Raw genomic sequence first — 25,185 nt, 5'->3', positions numbered from 1 at the left:
TGGATTTCTGGAGTTTGTTTTTTTCCATCCTGCCAAGAGTGAGACTCTTTTTCTCCCACTCTGGCGTGGTTTAAATAGCCTCCAAAGTAGTCCCAGGTAAGTATTCCTCCCCAGCCCCACCCGAGTAAAAAAATAGTCCCTTAGGTAAAGTAGTCCCTTCCAAGCATCCTTTGGCTTGGAGCTCTTGCAGCATGGTCTGCATCAGGTAAGTTTTAATCTATGAACCTGGCGCCTGTGGCTCCAGGACTGACTCAATATGAGCCTGGCGCCACAGGCGCCAGGACTGCACCCAAATAGCCCCTAGCAGGGGTTGTTGGGTTTGCCTAGTATAACTTGATGCCTGCTTCCGGGGTTGCTGGACTTGGTCTGGGTCCCCGGGGGTAGGCATCATGACAGGTATAGGGGTGGTTGGATTTTATTAAGGGAGCTTCTTTGGGAGGAAGGGAGGTAGATGTGGAATAACCAAATAAAACTCTGAGACTTTGTCCCTGGTAGAACACTGCATCTCTCCTGGGGCATTCCTCCAAGCATAACACCGGACTCCCCTACCCAGGTGATCCTCCCTCGCTCGTCCACCCCCAGGGTTGGGATCTGTGAGATCCAGCCCTTCCCTGGGCACCTGAATAAAGGATTCCCGAGGTCTGCCTTGGAGAATACCCTCAGGTTTCTCACAATAGGGAGAGGTGATATGGTGGGGCGAGGGGACTGTCATTGATGTATGGGTTCATCTGCTTGTATGAAAGGGTTGCGCTGATAATAAAGAAGATGACGTTTTTCATATACAGGATTTTATTAGTGATAGTCACTATCCAGAAACCAGCCGAGGAGAACAGCAGCCGAAAGGCACAGATTGTCCAACCAGCAAGCCAGTAACCAATCAAGCGTGGGCAGCCAAGAATCAATTTAGCCTTGAGAAAGACCCTGATGGGTCGAAACAAATGTTGGCTGACCTACTTAAATCACTAATTAAATCCTGCATATGAAAAAGGAGAAAAACGTCATGTTCCTTATTATCAGGGCAAGCATTATGGGGTAACCCTTTCATGCTAATACATGAGGTGTGGGCAACACCTCTCCCGCTCGTGAACTTGCGGCTAATCCAAATATCAAAACCTAAAACAAACCATGTAGCTAAAGACTTAGTGCTGGGCATGTTGAATTCGATATCCAGTGATTTTAAGGAATAGAAAATAAAGAATTATTTTTTAACTAAACAAACCATTAATAAATACTGAATTTTAAAAGAAAGTATATGTGGGGGTGGGGTAAGGGGTTAAATCTGGAGGGAGAGTGTTGGGGTGGGGTTTTTAACATCTAGAAACAGAGCCGGGACACCGCCCCCTCCCAAAATCTTTGTTTCAGTAAAAATGTATTGTCTATTATTTATTTGTTAAAATCACATAGAACCACTGATTCAGTCTAGTGCCCCCTTTGTCTAGTTCTTTTGCTTGTATTTGTATGAGATAGTGGAGGTTGCAGGTTAGGTGCTGGCGGGAAGCGTGTGCAATGGCGTGCACCTGGAGGGAATGGTCCCTACATATTTGACGCCTATGAGATCTAAATCAATTGGCTTGCGTCTCATCGGAAGCGTGCGTGACAATAGTTATATAACAGAGGTGATTGTGGGTATGCAGTACTGCTGTGGTTTGTAATGGAGGCCTCAAGGAATCGTAGAAACTATAATGCCAGATGGAAAATTCCCAAGGAGGATGGAATGGGCAGAAAACGGGGAGCGTCAGGGGCAATATGCAAACACTCTGTTAGATAGAGAGACACAAGCTTGCACAATATTTAGGAATTCAGGATCAGCAGCTCGCACATGTGAATTGCAACCCCAAGCTTCATCAGGGATCACACAGTGCAATTTGGAGCTGCCCCACAACCTGGCACATGTTCAGTTCACAAAGGAAGGGCACAAGATATGCAAGTAACGCCTATGATCGGTACTATTTACTAGCTGACGCCAGGAGCAGAGACATGGAGGCCTTTGCCTGAAAAACAGACACCACTTCCTCAATCAGAACTGCTACCTACTAGAGCTTTGGACTCAGGGTCACGATGCTAACCAGAAAGGCGCTCCACACCCACTTACAGACTGACCCATGTGTCTGGTTTTGCGTGAACCACTACTCCATTTACTCACCATTGGTTGTCCTTGCTCCAACTGTCCATGTGGGTATTCAAATAAACCCTATCTTAAGGCGATCCTTAGACTGTTGCTACTTAGGGAGAACATGGTGATCGGCCGATTGGGGTGTCGCAAGCATTACGAGAGAGTTGCGCCACAATACAGATGGAAAAACCGCCAATTCATGAGAGACAAAGTTGACTTTTTAGGCCATGAAATATTGCAACAAAGGTTGAGGCAAAATACCGGGTTTGCTATATCCATCCAGGCAGAGACAATGGTTCCGAATCAGAATTAAATGGGCTTATTCATTGGATTGACTGAGTTTTATCAGAAGTCTCTGGCCCTGTTTTCAGACTACCTAAGCATAATGAGAAGGGACTGACAAAGAAAAGAGGCAATTCCAATGGAACAGGGATTGTAAGGAAGAGTTTTAGAGACCGTGGAGACTGATCTAACCGAACCGAATTGATACAGAATCTAAAAGCACAGTGACCTCTTATGCTAGAGGTGAGGGGAATAGTGAAGTTGGAATTTAGTTATGGAATGTCCAGGCAGTGATTATGATAAGCCATTGGGCTCTGGAAATGTTATAACCATTTTGTGGGCAACCATCTTCTCCCGACTGACCGCGAAATAGCTTAATCTAAAGGATTTGATGGCATGTTGCGGTGGATCACCAAATGAGTACAGAGGAGGAAGCATAAGGACTTAATCATTAAATATATTTCTGGCAAGAGAAATTATTTGGCACGTAATCAAAGATACCTGGGGTCAGATTAAAGAAGCTCTGCACCGGTGGCCCTGTGGCAATGATAGTGTAAAAAACAATGCCCTTTATTTGAAAACATTTGAACCTTGACAAGTGCTATTTTTCATGCTATAAGTATTTGGGGGACAATTGGTGCATTCTGGTACATTCCACCGAAAAAAGTGTTATGAATATTGTACAGAATAATGTAAGCAAAAAGTATTTACTTCTTTGTAAGGTCAAAAAATATCTAAATAGGATATGGACGATCAAATCAGATGTGTGTGAAAAAGCAAGTGAGTTTTGGCCAATTACGAATTAATTCAGACGGGTAGGGATAGGACTATAGCGGTGTGGATGGGTAGTTGGTATAAGGGCAAGAGTAACAGAGTGCGCTCATTAGGGTCAAACTTGGAAGGACTAGAAAAAGAAAAGGCAGGAGAAGGATTCCTGGTGTCCAGGTTTTGACTTGTCTGCAGAGAGACACTAGAAAGTCAGAGAAGCTTCGTAAAGTAGGAGTACAGCCATTAACGCCATCTGACGTGCCATGCTGGTCAAGGCAAGAACTGCTTGGGATATTTTAGGTCCCAGAAATCTGGAACCAGGAATGTTAAAATGTCATTGTGATGGCCGATCTTTGAACATGGGTGAAGATGAGGATTGTGATGAGGTTTCTACTGGGAATATCATACATTTCACAGAAAGAGAGCTTCGGCAGGAGGGATTTCCGTTGACCTTCTACGGCAAAGGAGATTGGGGATGATTTAAGGAAGCAATGGAGTCAATATTATGAGCACTTGAAATGATCTCCATACTGTACATCCTGATTGATCTGGTGGCAGACAAGACATGTTGGGTAAGAGTTGATGACTTCACGGGAGAAAATGAAACACAGAGCAACGGATCTGCCAAATGATTAGGTAAACATATAACTGCCATGGAGTTTATGGCAGTGACATCAATTCCTTACAATTCTGTGCGAGTGAAGACCTTGCTGACATATATTGGGGGAATTGGTGTCTGGAACATGACTTACATTGGCAATGTTGACATAACTTATTTATTTTTTGTTGTTTTAGAAAGTGCTGAATTTGTATAAAAAGATACTTCACACTGCTAAGGGAGCAGGAATAGGGTGGCAACAATTTAAGATACAGATAAATGTTTTCACAGTGGTTTTAAACTAGCCAATCCCCCACCCCTTTTTACACTGAGATAAAAATAAAACAAACAGTCAGTCCTACTGTGCGGTGGGAAGTGTATATCTAGCATACGGCTGCCCACCTGGGACAGACTATATTAGTGTTCTGGGCAAATGAGATAGCACTCATGAACAGCAGCCCTTTGAGTCTCCTGGAGGGAGGATGAGAATCTTCCCCATACTCTGAAATGTGTTCAGATACCACCCCACCCTCCCTGCCCACAATCACTATAGCCTCGAAACAGAAGTTGAAAATGGGCCGATAGTCAGATTGTGTGGGTCGGCACTTGCTATTTTCAGAAGAGAGTTGATGGCGTCTCTGAGGGCAGATGGGAGGGAGCCCTTCTCCAATGAAAAGCTGCATAGAGCTGTGAGGGGCCTGGCAGGGAGTCCATGATTGTGCAAATTAGAAGGGCAGAGCAAGGCTCTGGTTGGTTTAATTCTGCCCGTTAATATCCATGTGTCCATATAATGGTGGTACATGGCTTCTGAATAACATTTACAGTGGCCATGATTTGCTGGAGTGTGGGCCCCAGCATCAGGAAATCATTTCACAGTGGCAATGATAAGAGATATTCTGGTCACAGTAATCATGAACCTGGGCTTTACAGTGGTAATGATAAGAGATATTCTGGTCACAGTAATCATGAACCTGGGCTTTACAGTGGCAATGATAAGAGATATTCCGGTCACAGTAATCATGAACCTGGGCTTTACAGTGGCAATGATAAGAGATATTCTGGTCACAGTAATCATGAACCTGGGCTTTACAGTGGCAATGATAAGAGATATTCCGGTCACAGTAATCATGAACCTGGGCTTTACAGTGGCAATTTTAGAACGGTGTGCAGTTAAAAAAAATCGAAAACAATATGTCGAAAGACATAATGTTGAAAAAAAAATGTCCAGTTTTTTACTTTTTTTAAGTAAAAAAAAAAAAAGGGCTAAAACGAAAAAATAAAAAAATAAAAAAGGGGGTTTTGGGGTGAACCCCCCCAATTTCGAACAAAAAACAAACAAAAAAAGACATTCAAATTTATTTTTGACATAATGTAATTCAAATTAATCACTATAAATCTTTTAGAACATATGGCGACTGAGGCATAATGAAAATGTTGTGTATAATTCTTCTGTGACCTGGCATCTGTTCATTTTTGTCATTTGTTACACGGTGGAACTGATTGTAACTTCTGTTTCGAGTAGGTTGGTGGGAGCAGGTGGCCTTTTTTGGTCTAGTACAAGTTCTGCCTTTGGGAAGAATTCTGCATCCTGGAGATGAACATCAAATCGGAAGATGTGGGTTCTTAGGTGTTGACTTTTTCCTGTGGGTCTCCATGTCAATCTTTGTGGAGTTTATGCTGATGTTGGAAGTTGATGCCACAGACCTCTAGGCTTTTGGCCTTGGCTTGGACCATGATGGACCTGTTGAATATGCTGATGTATGAAGTTGAAACCATACATGTCTAGGTATTTGTCATTTGTCGCTGGCTTGGATCATGATGGCCCGTTGTTGAATATGCTGATTTTGGAAGTTGATGCCGCACACTTCGAGGCATTTGTAGCTGGCTTGGATCATGATGGACCCGTTGTTGAATATGCTGATTTTGGAAGTTGATACCACACACTTCGAGGCATTTGTCGCTGGCTTGAATCATGATGGACCTGTTGAATATGGTGCCTTTCGAAGATGAGGTCACCCTCTTTAAGGATTTTGTCACAGCCCTGAAATTGTCCGTAAGCGGGAGTTTCCTGATGTCCACCTCCCTAAGTCCTCCTTCTTGCTTGAGATCATGCTGTCTGCTTCACAGAAGTATACCCTGTTTTTGAGCTTTCCTGCCATGATAACTAGGTGGCCTGAGCATTGTGACACTTGCGTGCATTTTCAGTGATAGTTCTCAACAATTGCCACTTGGGTAAAGTGGTATAGAGAGGAAGCAGTGCCCGGGGACACAATAGTTTCTAGAGTTCTACTGGAGGAGCCCACATTACAACAGTTTACTTCTTTTAGGTTTCTTTTCCACTTTGCTTCTAGACTTCAGTTCATAGTTTTAGGTCCTTTCCTCAGTGGCCTACGTTTCCTGGTGTATTCTGTGAGATGGCAGGGGCCTAGTTCCTATTGGAGAGACTTTCCTTATATTCCTACAATGCTAGGATTTTGAGTTCCTATATCAGATTCCTTGTCCCTGATGTCTGCTACTGTATTTTTGTCCTGTGGTTTTCTCTTTCTACAAGAATTCCCATGAGTTTTCCAAGCCAATGCTGGTATATGTCCTATCTTATGCTGTCTTCTGCCTCTCTCTCACTATTCTTCATCTGCTTACGTTATCCAATCGTGTTTTTGTCTCCATTCTATATTGGTCCTCTGTTATGCTCAGAGCACTCATACAGTGTGACATCAGAGTTAGTCTCTCTTAAGATCTTGTAAGGGAAAGACTTTTGCTGCTACAGTCTAGTAAACTGACGTTTTATCTAGTTCAGTAAATGTTCACCAGATGTACCTTACTATGAGCACAACAGTCTCTGACAAAACAAAAGAGGCAATGACAAAGGGTTAGAATTCATGTTAACCTCTGATGTCTTCCTGGGCAACCCCCAAGACAATTGTTCTTCAGCCTGTCGAACCACTGCAGAAGGTGGGAAGACCATATGTAAATCAGACTAGGTCCCACTCCACAAAGGGCCGCCCTGCCCCAACTGCTTGGTTACGTCACCTGTGCACGAGTCCTCACGCATCGCCATCAGCATTGTTTAAACAAATCCATATTTTCAGGTTGTTCACTGCACCAGCCACCCATGTTTCAGAAGCCACTTTATTATTCTAGAGGAGTCGAGGAAACCGAATAGATGTATGCACTAGTACAGAGATGTCAGCATGCATGGGTGCCTTGGAAGGCACACCCATGCTCATAGCAACAACTGAATAGATGTATGCACTAGTACAGAGAGGGCAGCATGCATGGGTGCCTTGGAGGGCACACCCAAGCTCAGAGCAACTACTGAAAAGAAGTATGCACTAGGGCAGGCAAGTATGCATGCGTGCATTAGATGGGAGTCCTATGCTCAAAGCAACCACTGAGTAGATCCATGCACTGGTGCATTGGAGAGGACTGCCTCGCAGAGCAACCATTGAAATGATGTATGTGCTGGGGTAGACAAGTAGGCATGCATGCGGGTCTTGGTGGGAGAAGGCACACATGCTCAGAGCAGATACTGCTTAAAAGGATGCAAAAGGGTAGTCATGCCAATATGCACCAATGGCTTTGAGGAACCACCTATGCTGAGAACAAACGCTGAATGCAATAATAAAGGCATGTCAGCAGCAGGCCGGGCCACCCATGCTCAGAGCAACCACTGCATGCACTAGGACTTCCCAAAGATAGGTCTGCCCCCAATAATTACTCTAATAATGATAATATGAAAGGGCAGGTTTGTCAGATTGTGAGTGTACTTCAGGGACATGTGCATGGGCACATATGAACCTGAAGAGACATAGATCCAGGGTCATGGGCACCCCTGCTAGAAACCATGCATCCGCTTGACGCCCGCTGCCCAGAGACTATGTGGGGACCCCCTCTGCTGCACGCCTCCCACTGGTATTACCCAAATTGTTAGAACACAATTGTTCGAATTACCTAATTGACCGAAAGTCAAGGGTCCGAATTGACCTTTGCACAATTGACTGAATATATATATATATATATATATATATATATATATATATATATATATATATATATATATATATATTCAATGAAAACACTTTATTAAAGGGACGTTATGGTTAAGTTGCACTAATAAAAACCTATGAAATTTAGTAAACAAAACGTTGTTAAAAGGACGTTATGGTTACAAGTAAAATCGAAAAACCCCTGAAATTCGTCAGTTATGGTAAGCTAAGCAACCATAACTCGCGCCACCACCGTACACTGCTAAGACTAACACTCATGACATCAAAGATGACCCAGACAATCTGGCTACTGCCCACGGCCACAGGCTATACCTCAGTCATCAAAAGGTATAGGACTATTTTTTGTACCTACATTACACTTGTCACATTTGCAAAACCATGCTTTAATGTCCTTGCCAATGCTCCTCACGAGTTTGCTCGAAATCCGCCCACATTTTATTTTTTAAAAAGTGTCAAAATGTATGTACATACAATAGTCATATAGCTTAGCCCCCACTTGACATTCAGTCTTTACACAAACATTGAAGGTTTGGTCTACAATCTTTCTCAAAACTTTTGTCCACATTTGTCAAATAGCAACAAAGTTATAAGCCATCAAAAAATGTTTGAGACCCCCCTCTAATTTCGCCCCCTCTTGAGAAAATCCCACCAAACTTTAGAAAACCATTTATATCTAGATCCAAAATCGTTTTGCCAAATGTTGTGCAGATTTGTCAAATGACACCACATTTATATGCCTTTACAATATTTTAGGACCCCCCCCCTCTACTTTTGCCCCCTCTTGACAGAATCCCAAAAAATTTTGCAAGACCATTCAGGATTAGTTCTAGAATAAAATTGCAAAATTACATGCAGTTTCATTGAGTGGCTGAAAAGTTATAAGCCATCCAAAAACTGCTTTTCCCCCAACCCTGTAATGCAGGAATAGGTACAGATGTCCTAGGACATCTGAAGTGTCCGTGAACACCACAGGACTGCCCCAGGACATCCAGAGTGTTCGTGGACTTTCGGGGGGTGAAACAACCCATTTTTTGGCTTCTAATGGCCATATCCTAGCCAATCCTCACCCCCCACTTCCCCAGAGATTGTTTGTCGAGTTTGACAAGTGAAATGCTACTTTTTTAAAAAAAAAGTTTTCAATGCACTGTTCGCGGACCCCAAAAAAGTCTGCGAATCCAAGATTGCGGGCGTTTCAGGGAACCAGACGCATTTCACGTTTTCTCACCATCCAATCAGCGGGCGTGTCCCGGTGTCCGCGGACCATGCAAAAGTCTGCACATTTTTCTGGCCAATCAGAGGCCAGTCCGCGGACCGAACAGGGAAGTGAGTCCGCGGAGCGGACATAGATATCACTAATTATTTTGCTTTACATTTTGGTCATTTAAAAAGAAACTACTGGACGGATTTACACCAAATAAAGAAACACGCTTTCGGGAACAAGCCGCCGCTCCTCCCGCAAATTTGGTGTAAATCCGTCCAGCGGTTTGGGCTGTAGGCGTGAGCAAAGTTTTTTCCCATTATGTCTATGGGAAAAAACAAAATTTTGGGTCCCCTCCTATAACTTTCCCCCCCAGGACCAAACCTACCAAACTTTGCAGAAAAATTCAGAGTGGGCCATATACTTTTTTTTTGCAAAGTTTGGTGAAGATTCGTCCAGGGGGAGCGAAGTTATAAGCTGCCCAAAAAGTACTCTTCCTATGGAAACAGCAACTTAACCATAACTACATGGCCACTACCGTGGCTGTAATATTATATATATCTATATCTATATCTATATATATATATTGGTTGCGGGGGTTTCCCCGCACATATATGTAACAATTGACCGTCACAATTCGGTCAATTGTGCAAAGGTCAAGTGTGATTCGAACAATTCGTATACAACCCAACCACTGCCTTGAAAGCTGCTGTTAGGGACTCACCTTGGGGTGCATATTCACACCCCACGTACCCCGTGTACCCCAGGTCCTCCAGCAGCTGGAAGAGATAAGGGAAGCTCACTTCTCCTGGGCTGTCGGGCTCGTGGCGGTCCGGCACCTGCGCAATCTGGACGTGACCTGTAAGGTGAGGCAGCAGGAGACACACAATGAGAGGGGGAGAGAGAAAAAGAGAGCGAGAGAGAGAGCGAGAGCGAGGGAGAGAAAGAAAAAGAGAAAAAGAGAGCGAGAGGGAGGGATAAAGAGAGAGAAACAGAGAAGGGGGAGAGAGAGAGAGAGGGAGGGATAAAGAGAGCGAGAGAGAGAGAGAGAGAGAGAGAGAGAGAGAGAGAGAAATCTCCACTACAGTGGAGCACATCCCACTAGCACACAGACTGCTCCACATTAAGGGTCACTGCCACTGCAGGCAAGAACAGCAGAGGCACAGCTTAGCTGGCAGAGGAAGGGGGGGAGAGGGAGAGAGAGAGAAGAGAGAGCGCACAAGTGAGTACAGAGAGCACTACCGAGGTCAGGGAAGCTGCCCTTGTTGTAGGAGAAAGCGAAAGAGGAAGGAGAAGGAAAGGACAGAGAAAAAGCCACAAGGACATTTTGATTTTCACAGGATTTCCACGAATCTGAAATCCGCCATTAGATGGCAGCAGGATGCCACACATGTTCCTCTAGCCGCTTCTTATTGTAGGTTCCATCATTTCTGCAAGTGTCCTTCCAATAGACCCCTCCCCACCGACCTAAGATATTGCACAGCTCAGGACCTGACAAGGATGCGGAAAAACGGAATGCAGACCTGGCCAACGTTAGAGGAAACCTCCCGCAGGGTGTGGAGTAACACACCTTATGTACCCCGTATTGATAATACCAAGCTACACACAATGGCCCAGGTGAGAAACCTGCAGGGTGCTTTACTCATTGCCAATGCACCGCTCTGGTGATGAGAGGGTTCCATGCACCCATTGCCAATGCACCGCTCTGGCAAGGAGAGAGTCCCGTGCACCCATTGCCAATGCACCGCTCTGGCGAGGAGAGGGTCCTGTGCACCAATTGCCAATGCACCGCTCTGGTGATGAGGGTCCCGTGCACCCATTGCCAATGCACCGCTCTGGCGAGGAGAGGGTCCTGTGCACCAATTGCCAATGCACCGCTCTGGTGATGAGGGTCCCGTGCACCCATTGCCAATGCACCGCTCTGGCAAGGAGAGAGTCCCGTGCACCCATTGCCAATGCACCGCTCTGGCGAGGAGAGGGTCCCGTGCACCCATTGCCAATGCAGCGTTCTGGTGATGAGAGGGCCCCATGCACCCTATGCCAATGCACCGCTCTGGCGAGGAGAGGATCCCGTGCACCCATTGCCAATGCACCGCTCTGGCGAGGAGAGGGTCCCGTGCACCCATTGCCAATGCAGCGCTCTGGTGATGAGAGGGTCCCGTGCACCCATTGCCAATGCAGCGTTCTGGTGATGAGAGGGTCCCATGCACCCATTGCCAATGCACCGCTCTGGCAAGGAGAGGATCCCGTGCACCCATTGCCAATGCACCGCTCTGGCGAGGAGAGGGTCCCGTGCACCCATTGCCAATGCAGCGTTCTGGTGATGAGAGGGTCCCGTGCACCCATTGCAAATGCAGGGTTCTGGTGATGAGAGGGTCCCATGCACCCATTGCCAATGCACCGCTCTGGCAAGGAGAGGATCCCGTGCACCCATTGCCAATGCACCGCTCTGGCGAGGAGAGGGTCCCGTGCACCCATTGCCAATGCAGCGTTCTGGTGATGAGAGGGTCCCGTGCACCCATTGCCAATGCAGCGTTCTGGTGATGAGAGGGTCCCATGCACCCATTGCCAATGCACCGCTCAGGCAAGGAGAGGATCCCGTGCACCCATTGCCAATGCACCGCTCTGGCGAGGAGAGGGTCCCGTGCACCCATTGCCAATGCAGCGTTCTGATGATGAGAGGGTCCCATGCACCCATTGCCAATGCACCGCTCTGGCAAGGAGAGAGTCCCGTGCACCCATTGCCAATGCACCGCTCTGGCGAGGAGAGGGTCCTGTGCACCAATTGCCAATGCACCGCTCTGGTGATGAGGGTCCCGTGCACCCATTGCCAATGCACCGCTCTGGCGAGGAGAGGGTCCTGTGCACCAATTGCCAATGCACCGCTCTGGTGATGAGGGTCCCGTGCACCCATTGCCAATGCACCGCTCTGGCAAGGAGAGAGTCCCGTGCACCCATTGCCAATGCACCGCTCTGGCGAGGAGAGGGTCCCGTGCACCCATTGCCAATGCAGCGTTCTGGTGATGAGAGGGCCCCATGCACCCTATGCCAATGCACCGCTCTGGCGAGGAGAGGATCCCGTGCACCCATTGCCAATGCACCGCTCTGGTGAGGAGAGGGTCCCGTGCACCCATTGCCAATGCAGCGTTCTGGTGATGAGGGTCCCGTGCACCCATTGCCAATGCAGCGTTCTGGTGATGAGAGGGTCCCATGCACCCATTGCCAATGCACCGCTCTGGCAAGGAGAGGATCCCGTGCACCCATTGCCAATGCACCGCTCTGGCGAGGAGAGGGTCCCGTGCACCCATTGCCAATGCAGCGTTCTGGTGATGAGAGGGTCCCGTGCACCCATTGCAAATGCAGGGTTCTGGTGATGAGAGGGTCCCATGCACCCATTGCCAATGCACCGCTCTGGCAAGGAGAGGATCCCGTGCACCCATTGCCAATGCACCGCTCTGGCGAGGAGAGGGTCCCGTGCACCCATTGCCAATGCAGCGTTCTGGTGATGAGAGGGTCCCGTGCACCCATTGCCAATGCAGCGTTCTGGTGATGAGAGGGTCCCATGCACCCATTGCCAATGCACCGCTCAGGCAAGGAGAGGATCCCGTGCACCCATTGCCAATGCACCGCTCTGGCGAGGAGAGGGTCCCGTGCACCCATTGCCAATGCAGCGTTCTGATGATGAGAGGGTCCCATGCACCCATTGCCAATGCACCGCTCTGGCAAGGAGAGGATCCCGTGCACCCATTGCCAATGCACCGCTCTGGCGAGGAGAGGGTCCAGCGCACCCGTTGCCAGATGTTACTAATAGGTTTAATGAATAATTTACTTACTAGATGACAAAAAGATGTTGTCAAAGGTGAAGCGTTCCCAATAAATAGTGGTCAGCTCCCGATTAGGAAAAGTCATGGAGGACCCTGAGTCTCAGCCCATGGGTCAGATCGTCTATGAAGAAGATGAGATGGGGAAGGTAAGTGTCTAGTTACTATCCATCTTGTGAGTTACTGCTGACAATCGTTATGGACTTACTTTTTTGTTGTTGCAGGTCCACCAAGAGTTTGTGCGGGCATCGGAGGAGTAAATGCAGCGCGTCGGGTGACGTCACTGGCACATGCGCGCGTGACCTCACCCGTCTTCTTCAAAAATAATAGAAGAAGGCAAAGACAGGTTTCGATTTTATCATCTATGAAGTGGTCAATGTTGATTAATACAGGGGAAAAAATGTGTCTCTCTAGCCCGTAAATAAAATAAGTATGTAAACTCAAGGCGGGTGACATCTAACACGTGAGTAAATATAATATGCACTGCAAAAAGGATTGCAACGTATATTCAGATAGGTTGAAACGCGGGCTAGTAGAAGGACGGGAAACTAATGACGTCATCCGCTTCCTAATGTCAAAAGGTATTGAAGCCAGAAAAAAACGGATCCATTTTGGGACAGTAAAGCAAATGTAGGCGCTCCTAAACAGGACATAAAAGAGGTGCGTAAGTAACTAAATAACGTATGGGCAAAGGGCCCTCGTGCAATAATTGAAGATGTGTGTGGTGCTCTTACTGAACACATATTCACACTAGTACTGGGCTCTTAAGGTGCAGCTAACCCATTGCAGACACATTATAGTCTGATATAGGTCCATCCAGGTGGATGGCGAGTTTAAGGACTTTGCCAAGCAGACTGATCATTTTGAAGAGACCCGAATAAAGGAGCATCTGTACAAGCAATGGGTGAGTTTGCAGTTATTTTAACGGACCAAGGGTACCTTTTGGACCAAATGATTGTGGCATAAGTAAGTGGCATAAGCTTGATAGCAGATTGACATTCACAGGCTAAAGTGGGGGCAACATCTAAAGTTGCCCAGATTGGGAGACAGATGTACTTGATGTTAACGATATACAGGTATTGATCTGAGCCATTGTTCTCCTTCTGAAATGTTAGCCGGGTTGCTTACTAAGGCTAGGCTCGTGGGAATGACTGAGTATAATACAAAAGACTGTGGCTTGTTAATCACTACCCCTAGACATAGGGTGTACAATCTTGGTCAATCAGAAACACATTTAGGAACAATTTCAAAACCATTTTCAGAGAAGCCTTCCTTAAATTTACAACAATGGAATGGTTCCCTCTGGGTATGAGCGAAGAAAACTATCTTGGACCATTTCGATGAAAAATTCTGTACCCCTAGAAGGTTGCGTAACAGTGGAACCATTTCATACAGTGAAAAACAACACAAAGTGGTACAAACTACGAAGTCTGTAGAACACTACTGCTAACTAACAACCATAGGGTTGTTGCACATGTACATCTTTCAAAGGAAGGCTTCTCTGACAATGTTTTTGAAATTGTTCCTAAATAAGTACATCCGTCTCCCAATCTGGGCAACTTTAGATGTTGCCCCCACTTTAGCCTGTGAATGTCAATCTGCTATCAAGCTTATGCCACTTACTTATGCCACAATCATTTGGTCCAAAAGGTACCCTTGGTCCATTAAAATAACTGCAAACTCACCCATTGCTTGTACAGATGCTCCTTTATTCGGGTCTCTTCAAAATAATCAGTCTGCTTGGCAAAGTCCTTAAACTCGCCATCCACCTGGATGGACCTATATCAGACTATAATGTGTCTGCAGTGGGTTAGCTGCACCTTAAGAGCCCAGTACTATTGTGAATATGTGTTCAGTAAGAGCACCACACACATCTTCAATTATTGCATGAGGGCCCTTTAGTTACTTACACACCTCTTTTATGTCCTGTTTAGGAGCGCCTACATTTGCTTTACTGTCCCAAAATGGATCCGTTTTTTTCTGGCTTCAATACCTTTTGACATTAGGAAGCGGATGACGTCATTAGTTTCCCGTCCTTCTACTAGCCCGCGTTTCAACCTATCTGAATATACGTTGCAATCCTTTTTGCAGTGCATATTATATTTACTCACGTGTTAGATGTCACCCGCCTTGAGTTTACATACTTCTTTTATTTACGGGCTAGAGAGACACATTTTTTCCCCTGTATTAATCAACATTGACCACTTCATAGATGATAAAATCGAAACCTGTCTTTGCCTTCTTCTATTATTTTTGAAGAAGACGGGTGAGGTCACGCGCGCATGTGCCAGTGACGTCACCCGACGCGCTGCACAATGGCAGCCACGATTCCTGGCATTTACTCCTCCGATGCCCGCACAAACTCTTGGTGGACCTGCAACAACAATAAAGTAAGTCCATATAGATTGTCAGCAGTAACTCACAAGATGGATAGTAACTAGACACTTACCTTCCCCATCTCATCTTCTTCATAGACGATCTGACCCATGGGCTGAGACTCAGGGTCCTCCATTACTTTTCCTAATCAGGAGCTGACCACTATTTATTGGGAACGCTTCACCTTTGACAACATCTTTTTGTCATCTAGTAAGTAAATTAGTCATTAAACATATTAGTAACACCTGCACACTTCAGAGGTGTAGGCAAGCCTTGATGAATCTTTCTGTTTGATATCTAGGACCAGTGAACATACCAGTACATTAATCTGCAAGCTAATCCTAAATAGCCTACAGGAGTGACAAGGACTGGCAGCTTGACCCTGCCCACTCGGTGAACCAGAGAAAGGATTACTTGAATCACACCAAGATTGGGTATGGTTATACAGTTGCCCTTTTTAGATTTCATAAAGGATTAGGATTTTAGCTAGAGTACTAATAAAGTACTTATCTTCACAGGGCATATCAACAACTGAGCCCAATCCCTTGGAGAATTCAAAGACGCCATATTTCGGCTACATTATTATGAGAAGAATCAGTTAGTTCTCAACCCTTTGGTAAGCATCACTTATTATGCTTGAATGTTATTAATAGAAAAAAATCTGTCTCTAATGAGGGTCTTCAATTGACAACACAGCCATTTCTAGGATATAACTAGGCCTAGTGAAATGTATCAAACGACCATGTAACAAGAAATTGCATGCAGATGTGACAAGGAACTGTATTGTAAGAATTTTGTGGTAAATTGGATCTATGTTCATATTGATTACTACTAAACCTACTGAAATGTTTTACTTCTTTTTTTCTTAGAAATGTATATGAAATGGATACGTGCCCCTGATGAAGAGTGACAGAAACTCGAAACGCCTTGGGCCTTTGTACAATACTTGTATAATAAAAATACTTTGTATCCTCAACTTATCCTAAAATTGTCAATTGTAATCTTTGGTATACTTTACCTTGAATCTACAACATTATTAATGTCTAAAAACATATCATGTCTAATAGCTAACAAGAAGGCTGGTCTAGTTGGTAGCTCCCACTCGGGGGCACCCTTACAGTAGACCATCCCTCAACTCCTAACATACATTTAGGCCTTGGTCTTATTGATAGTTTGCAGGGTGCGTAAGGTTTCCTGTCTAGGAAATCATTTTTCCTTCAATATATTTTCCAGCCTAGATACCAAGGCTGAGCATATCTCCCCCGCACCTCTAAAAGTCTTACCAACAGACCAAATTAATCCATATATTTCTAAACTTAACTAAGTTTCACTGCTTAAATAGGTGTGCTTGGTGCACTGTTTGCTTGTCTCCCTCTTTCAGAGCCGCCAGAGCATCAGGGGACCACTCCAGTGGTGATAGTTCCTTTAACATTAAAGCCATAAAGAACATGAAACCCCGTCCGGGACCGTGGATCTACACACAAAGGCCACAAACTACCCAACTTGCCCAGCATCTTTGAACACCGTACACATGTCAAATATCTGGTTAAGAACATGAATAAAACGGCCCATAAAACCTAACTTCCCTACACAACATCAGTATTATTCCATTTGTTGCGCACAAAAGGCCCACCCCCCTCCATCAGTAATATTCAAAATGGCCACCAAGCCCCATATACGTTTAGTTCAGCCCCCTGAGATGAAATTGCATTCAAATGAAGCTGAAAGCCTTGGCCAATCACAGCCCTCCAATAGTTGTGAATCACAGCTGCAGCTGGGGAGGGTGGGAATTCACGGCCCCAAGCATCCAGGACATGTTGCTTTATGGACAAGGAGGTCAAGACTGGACAGTTGGACAGTCCAGAACCTTGGAGAGAACAAGCAAGGATGGAGAGTACATGGATGAGGTTGGAGAAGCAGAAGAGTAGAGGGGGAGAAAAGTTTGAGAAGACAAAAGGAGGAGGGTGTTCTACAGGGACGTCATTTCACCAAAATGCCTGGGGTAGCGGAAGTAACATCACACGACCCTTGACCCCCTGAAGACATCCCAGCAAGTGATGCCATTTGACCCCACCCCCAAGTGCCATCACAGGAAGTGATAGCACACAACCTTTCACCCCTTGACAAAACAGGAAGTGGCATCACATAGCATTGTTCCTCAGTACACTAAGAAAGACAATGCATTACTTACCGTAAAAGCATTTCTGATGGTTGTATCTGCTTAGATTCACATGCTGTGCATAGGTCCGACATCCAGTGGTCACTGCGGAGTATTGCATTTTGTTTTTCGTAGTCGAAAAGGGGACGTCAATAAGGCGTGTCTGTAACACTATCCCTATAGTGACGTGCGTTGTACCCACAATCCCTCACGCGTCGAGGTCCCTCTGTTTGTATTTTTCTGCCCTGAGGGTGCCTTCTAGACGTGAGTGAGTACAGAAAAGAGAAATATAGAAAAGGATGTCTATGTTCCTTCCATCCGAGCGGGGAGGAAGGGTGGGCGCATGTGAATCTAAGCAGATACAAAAATCAGAAATGCTTTTACGGTAAGTAATGCATTGTCTTCTGATGTTAGTTAATCTGCTTAGAATCACATGCTGTGCATAGACTAGCGAGCAGTACCCGGAGTTGGCGGTGGGTGATGAGAAGGAACAGTAGAGAAAAGATGTCTTAATACTGCCTGCCCCACCTGGGAGTCAGATCTAGAGTGTGCATCTAGACAGTAGTGTTTTTTAAAGGTGTGCACAGAACTCCAGGTAGCCGCTTTGCAGATGGACTCAAGGGGAACATTTGCAATGAACGCTATGGAAGCCCCAGTGCCTCGAGTGGAATGTGCTCTTGGCTTGAAGGGTAGTTCTCTCTTAGCAAGAGTGTAACAGAGAGTGATGCATTGCACAATCCATCTAGATATAGTGGACTTTGAAACTGCATCTCCTTCTCTTCCTGCTGCCACAGAGACAAAGAACTGATTAGTCTTTCTCAGTGTTCTGGTTCTTTCCATGTAGAACATGACAGCTCTGCGTACATCTAGTGTATGCAGACTTTTTTCTCCCAAGCTGGAAGGGTTTTGAAAGAACGTTGGTAGTTCTATTGACTGGTTTACATGAAATTTCGAGATGAATTTTGGTGCAAACCTTGGGTAGGTGCGTAGAACCACCTTATCCTTGTGAACTGTTACGAAGGGGTCTAGTACAGAAAGAGCCTGTAGTTCACTTACTCTCCTAATGGAGGTGATAGCTATTAGGAAAGTCTTAAGAGTGAGGTATTTAAGAGTTGCCTTGTGCATGGGTTCGAAAGAAGCGCCCTCGAGTCTAGAAAGTACCACGTTTAAGTCCCATCCGGGAGCTGGGTTAGCTATCGGAGGGTGTATTCTCTTTACCCCCTCCATGAAGGCCTTGATAACTGGTATCTTCCACCACGACACTTTAAGTTGGGAAGTGGTGTATGCAGAAAGTGCCGCTAGGTGGACTTTAATGGAATTGAACACAAGACCTGAATCCAGTAAATGGGTCAAGTATAGAACAATGTTAGTGGGAGAGCAGTCAACCGGGTTGATGTTCTTACCTCTACACCAGATGACAAATCTTTTCCACTTGCTAGAATAGCAGTGGCGAGTATTAGGTTTTCTGGCTTCCCTGAGGATGTCCATACATCTCTGCAGGAGTTGTAAATGTCCAAATTCTATGATCTCAGGAGCCAGGCTGCTAAGTTCATGGTCTGAGGGCATGGATGCAGTGTCCTGCCCTTGTCCTGTGACAGCATGTTGTACGGGCAGGGAAGTTTCATTGGGGGAGATAGGGACATCTCCATCAAGTGAGCGAACTATGGCTGCCGGGCCCACATTGGGGCCACTAGTATCATGGTCACCTGCTCCTGGTGCATCTTGTGCACCACTTTGTTGAGAAGGGGAGTCGGGGGGAAAGGCGTAAACAAATTTCCCTGACCATTGAATCGACAGACCGTTCCCCTTGGACTGGTTCTGGGGGTACCTGGAGGCGTAACTTTGGCATTGTGAGTTCTCCAGGGTTGAGAAGAGGTCTATTTCCGGGAATCCCCATTGCGTGAAGACGTCTAAGACGATGTCTTCGTGCAATTGCCATTCGTACTCTTCGGGCAGGGGGAAGTCTCTGCTGAGTTTGTCTGCTAGCAGATTGAGTTCCCCTGGTACATGTTGTGACAGTAGGAACATGTTGTGTCTGAGAGCCCACTTCCAGATGTTCTGGGACAGCTTGGACAGTCCTGGAGAGTGAGTGCCCCCTTGCTTGTTGAGGTAGTACATGGCTGTGGTGCTGTCTGTGAGGACCATCACTGTCTTTCCTTGTAAGTGTTCCTGAAAGGCTTTCAGTGCTTTGAACACCGCTAGTAATTCCAGCAGGTTTATATGCTTGGATGCTAAGCTCGGAGTCCACGCTCCGTGAGCAGTCTGATGGGATAGGTGGGCCCCCCCCCATCCTGTGAGGGATGCATCTGTGGTTAGAGTGGCTTCCACTGCGGGGGTGGCGAATGGTTTCCCATTACCAGGTTTTCCTTCGACCACCACTGTAGCGAGAGAACCAAGGCCTGCAAGACCACCACTAGATTGTCCCATTGTCCGCTGGCCTGACACCACTGGCTGTTGGGCCACTCTTGCATTGGGCGCATGCGCAGGCGCGCGTGAGGTACCAAATAATACATGACGCCATCATTCCTAGCAAGCGCATTGCTTTGCGTACCATCACCTCTCGACCTGCCACATAATGGGGGATCTGAAACAGCATGTTTTGGACCCTCTCGTTGGAGGGGAAGACGAGGCCGTCCTTTGTTTGAATTAGAGCCCCTAGGAATTGTTTGATTTGGCTGTGGTCTAAGCTGGACTTCTTTTCGTTGATGGAGAAGCCCAGTTGGGACAAAAGGTCTATGGTCTTTTGGGTATTGGAGAAGCATGTTTCGTAAGAATCCCCTGTTATGAGCCAGTCGTCGAGGTAAGGGTATACCGGGATGGATAACCTGCGCAGGTGGGCCGCTGCCACTGCCAGTACTTTCGTGAATACCCTTGGTGCAGATGCTATCCCGAAGGGTAGTACTCTGAATTGGTAGTGTTTGTTCTCTATCTTGAACCTGAGGTATTTTCTGTGCGCTGGCAACATTAAAATATGAAAGTATGCATCTTTCATGTCTAGTGTTGTCATGTAATCCCCCTGTGATAACAGTGGGATTACTTCCTGCAAGGTCACCATACGAAACTTTTGGGGTTTGACAAACTTGTTCGCTGGGCGCAGATCTAATACAGGGCGCATGGTTAAGTCCTTTTTGGGTACAAGGAAGTACACTGAATACATACCTTCTGTTACCTGAGATAGGGGGACAGCCTCTATAGCTTCTTTTTTCAGTAGCTCTTCTACTTCTTGAAGAAGAATAGTGAGGTGTTCCGGTGACATGCGTCGGTTCCGTGGGGGTCTGTACTTCGGGGAACCGTTGAATTCGATGCAGTATCCGTGGGCTATGGTGAACAATACCCAGCGGTCTGACGATATTCCCTCCCATGCTGAAAGGAACGATGTTAGCCGGCCCCCGACCGGTGATGCATGGGAGGGGACCCGCATCTTCGGGTCATTTGTTGGTATTGGGCGTGGAACCTTTGGGGCTGGAGCCGCGACCTCTTCCTTTGCCACGCCGTTGGCCTCTTTGACTGAACTGGGTGTTGCTACCCTGGTTAGAGGGCCAGTTGGTAGCAGAGTAAAATTGCTGTTGGTTTTGCTGCTGGCGTTGGCCACGAAAGGAGCGTCTATTGCCATAGCTGCGTCTGTTAGGGGGCCTAGAAATTTGGTCAAGAGTCTTGATGGTATCAAACTCTTTCTTCGCATGTTCTAGGGCCTCATCAACTGCTTTCCCAAACAGATGTGTTTGTTCTATGGGCTTATTTATCAGGGAAGCCTGGGTTTCTGGCTTAAATCCCGAATTGCGCAGCCAGACATGGCGTTTGAGAAGTATTCCCTGAACCAGGGAACGGCCAGCCGTCTCTGCGGCATCTAAGGAGTTCTTTACGATTCCCTGGTTTACAAGAGTTCCCTCTGATATAGTAGCCAACAGGCGTGAACGCAGGGGTTCTGGTGCGTCCTCTGCTCTGCTGCGCAGCTTGCTCCACTGTGCATCTGCGTAGCTAGCTAGTAGGGAATTGTTATTTGCAATCCTAGTTGAGAAGGCGGCGGAGGTCGTGATTCTCTTCCCAAGTGCGTAGAGCTTCTTGCCCTCTTTGTCAGGTGGTGCCTCACTAGTGGATAGTGGTACCCCCGCTCTCTTTCTTGTATTAGTAACTACGAGGGAGTCCGGAATAGAATGTCCTCTGATGTACAAAGGGTCAGAGGACGAAGGGCTGAAGAGCTTTTCTATCCGAGGGTTGACCCCTCTGACTAAGGCCGGATTGGAAAGGGAAGGAGTTATTCTTCTCTTTATAGAAGCCAGGAGCGGAATAGACTGACTAACAGGGGCTTTTTCTTTAATAACTTTCTCTACAAAGTCTGTCAGGAAGAGTCTCTCCTGTGTCTATTTCAAAATGCGCTGCTTCCTTGCGCAATAGTGCATTAAGTGAAGGTTTGTCATCTATGGGAGAGGTGTTTCCAATAGGTGAATCCTTGGGAGGAGAAGGGTGAAAGACATCAGGGTCTGAATGCACTGATGGGGATCGCCAAGGCTGTACTGATGGGGATTGCCAGGGCTGCGAGGTAGCTATATCTTCTTCAAAAGCTCCTGCACTAGTGTAAGGATCTTCTTCAAACCCCTCTTCCTCATGTTGTTCCTCTCCACCCAAACACTCCTCATCTTCCTGGAGGTATTGCTCCTCTTCAGTGAGGTCATATGCGTCTGTAGAAGGGGGAAACAGCCTAGGAATCTTGACCCTAGGGTCATCCTGGGGCCATTCTCTTGGTCTTTTGGGTGTGGGTGGGTTTTGGCTTCCCAAAAACCTTTCCATTTTCTCCATACAAGAATGGAGTCTTTCAAGGGTCTCATGGGGGACCCCTGAATAGTCTAGAGGGGGGAAATCAGTGTCTTCACCTTCAAAACGCTTGGAACGCTCCCACAACGTCGAAGAAATGTTTCTGTCGCCCTCTGAAAAGCCCTCCGGTAGTTCAGAAGTGCCCTTAGATGAAGGGGGCAGTTCCTGGCTACTCTTGCGCTTTTTCGGCGTTTCCATAGCTTTTTGTGCGTTATTCGACGTTTGTTTCGTCGTCCGCTTACGTTTGTCTTCAGAAACAATTCTCGCCAGGCTCTCGACAACGAGTTCGTCAGTAGAGGGCTCTGGTGTCGACGTTGCCTGCGTTACGCGTTGTTCCTCGACGGCCGCTCTATGGAGCGTTACGTCGGATGATTTTGAGGTAGCGCCTGTGTTTGATGAAAGCCCAATCGCTGGTCGCGGCTGCGTTTGCGGGTGGGGCTTGAGACCCTTACGGTCTAAGGTAGACGCCGGAGTGCCCTGCGTGCCCTTCGGCGCTGATGGATCCTTCGTCTTCGACGAAGAAGAGCCGTGGGTTGTGTGCTTAGGCCTATGGGGTCTATGTGCGTCCTTGTCGCCGGGGTGTTCATCCCCATAAGCAGGGCGTGAGCCGAGCCCGTCGGGGACGGACATCGAGGAGCGCGAGCGCTCCTTCTGGGGGTTAATGACTTCCGTAACGGACGTTGAGTTATCACCCTCCTCGTCACTTTCTGTAACAGCGGCGGCGGGTGAGGAAACTGACTTCGACATAGCGTAGTCCGCCCACCTCTTAACTTTCCGTTCTTTAAGAGTTCTTGGTTTCAAGAGCTTACAGGCCGCGCAGCTGTCCTCTTTATGATCGAGGGGCAAGCAACGATTACAGAGCTTGTGTTTGTCCTTCCAAGTGTATTTGCCCCTACAGCGTGGGCAAAACTTAAAAGGTGTCCTCTCCATAGCTGAGGCAATAATAACTGGTGATAACAACCCCAAGGGAAAGATAGGGGAGAAAGAAAGACATTCTCAAAGAGAAGATAAAAGTTCGAACCCCCACTCTCCCTACTGTATGTTGGTCGGCGAGGCCTGGCCACGTGTTCGGCAGCGCCGAAAGATCTCCTCCGTCTCTTCCCCTCCGTCGAAAACTTGCTCGGCAGAGAAACAGCTTCACAGCTAACGTCGAGGGGAGGGATCTTTAACAATATAATAAGTATAATTAAGGACCGAGGTCCGTAGTAAGTATTTGCAATGTCTCTCTAGGAGCTCCGCGTAAGGCGACCATAAGCTGGGCGGAAAAAAAACAATCTGTGGGACCTCGACGCGTGAGGGATTGTGGGTACAACGCACGTCACTATAGGGATAGTGTTACAGACACGCCTTGTCGACGTCCCCTTTTCGACTACGAAAAACAAAATGCAATACTCCGCAGTGACCACTGGATGTCGGACCTATGCACAGCATGTGATTCTAAGCAGATTAACAAACATCAGAAAATATGGTTACGATATCACTGTGATATGATATACATTTCATACAAGAATGGATCAGCATATGGAGCTATTTTATCTGTGTTTAGGCCCATGTTACCAAATTGCTCTGAATGTAAGCAGGCGTCCAACACAACACCCTGGACTATTGCACATCACTCGGGCTAATCTCTAAACAGAGCATCTCGAAGAGGCCTAAACCCGAAAGAGCAACCATCCAGTACCTGCCAAGTGTCTGGCCACAGGCTGGAAACGGCAACTAACCAGCACAAGTCCAACCAGAAAAATGACGGGCTGGAGAGATGCCCAGAGCTGTGCCAGTGGTTATGAATGATTGAAAACCTTCCAGCCATCACAATTCTGTTTCGCTTATCTGGTAAGTAACCCACTGTGTTTTTGGTAGGTGGGAGATAGAGGGGAAAGTGGTGTTGCAGGTCACAGTAATTGCAGCTTTTTTTACATTTTAAAAAGTAAACAGCAGCAGGTCTGTGACATCGCTCCTAGAAAAGGCCCATCTGATTATTTACTTTGGTCCTCTACGTCGTGCTTGATACAAGCCTCCTCCAGCGTCTAAGCACTGGAACAGGAACTGAACCCATGTTGCACTGCATCCTCTTGTTTCAAAGCAAGTGCGTTGCGCCTGAGCTACCCCTCCAAATATATACATTTTTTGCTTGAGGAAGCAACAGGTGGTTTACTTCAAAGGCGTGGGCAACTTCATGTACATTAATGACCTCACCCTGCGTCTATCTACAGTGCGCCTGTGATGCAGGTCTGGCACATCTGGGTGAGATCATACAGTGCCCAGGCAGGATTGGTGGCAGAAGCCACTGGGGCAGCCCCCTCCCATCAGAGGCCCAGTGGCTCCCTGAATGTGCAAAGCAGACAACGAGAAACACTGATGAGATTTGCATTCATGCTGCGCTGTCACTGAGTACTGCGGGCAGCTCTTACCCTTCCCAGCTAGCTAGACCTGGCCCCCATACTCGTCCTGTTACTACAGTACTGGGTATGAGGTGCACAGACAGCCCCACCTCTGAACCCAACCATTCAGGCATTCTTCACCAATGGACTGCCAACCTGTGGCACGTGTAGCTGCATTTACAACCACCTTTTTCAGGTGCAACACAGACATCTGCTCTTGCACTGCCTCTTTGTCCAGTGGCCCTGGGGTGGCAAGGACAGGTCTAGGGGTAACAGAGGGAGAGCCAGGGGTAGCAGTTGCTATCCCTGGCTACACCCAAATGATGTCCCTGGTGTTGGACCGAACGGTAGTGCTGCACAACGGGACTCGCTTTTCCCAGATGGTTGGCTGACATTTAAGTACACACACCAGTGACTGCTGACACCTTGAGTGTGAGACACTGTGCACATCCAGTGTTTTTCTCTTTTTGGGAAGAATACAGGGATCTTGTGCCATTGGCTTCGTGCACTCGAACCAATTGGCCTACAATATATCCAGCGGGGAGAAAACAACACCTCTGCGAATCAAGAAGCTGCTTTCGAAAAAATCGTATTTGGATTACCACTATTGAACACCCTGTGAAGCAAACGAAACTGGCTCTTTGAAATTGAATGAACTTTGTCAATTCACA

General features: G+C 46.8%; 1 protein-coding gene across 2 annotated transcripts in view; it reads right to left on the bottom strand.

The window, feature by feature from the left end:
- The window catches only part of HYI (hydroxypyruvate isomerase (putative)), a 256,693-nt gene that overhangs the window by 89,494 nt on the left and 142,014 nt on the right, over positions 1–25,185 (bottom strand). Inside the window, exon 7 of one of the 2 annotated variants that reach the window (XM_069642424.1) lies at positions 9,691–9,825. The exons of the other annotated variant lie outside the window; for it this stretch is intronic. Coding sequence (XP_069498525.1) covers positions 9,691–9,825 — 135 coding nt within the window. The remainder of the gene's footprint in view (positions 1–9,690; positions 9,826–25,185) is intronic. 2 annotated transcript variants of the gene reach the window in all.

Source organism: Ambystoma mexicanum, chromosome 1q (genome assembly GCF_040938575.1).
Source record: "Ambystoma mexicanum isolate Mex_15411 chromosome 1q, UKY_AmexF1_1, whole genome shotgun sequence".
Classification (NCBI taxonomy): Eukaryota; Metazoa; Chordata; class Amphibia; order Caudata; family Ambystomatidae; genus Ambystoma; species Ambystoma mexicanum.
This window is presented reverse-complemented; position numbering and strand designations above follow the sequence as displayed.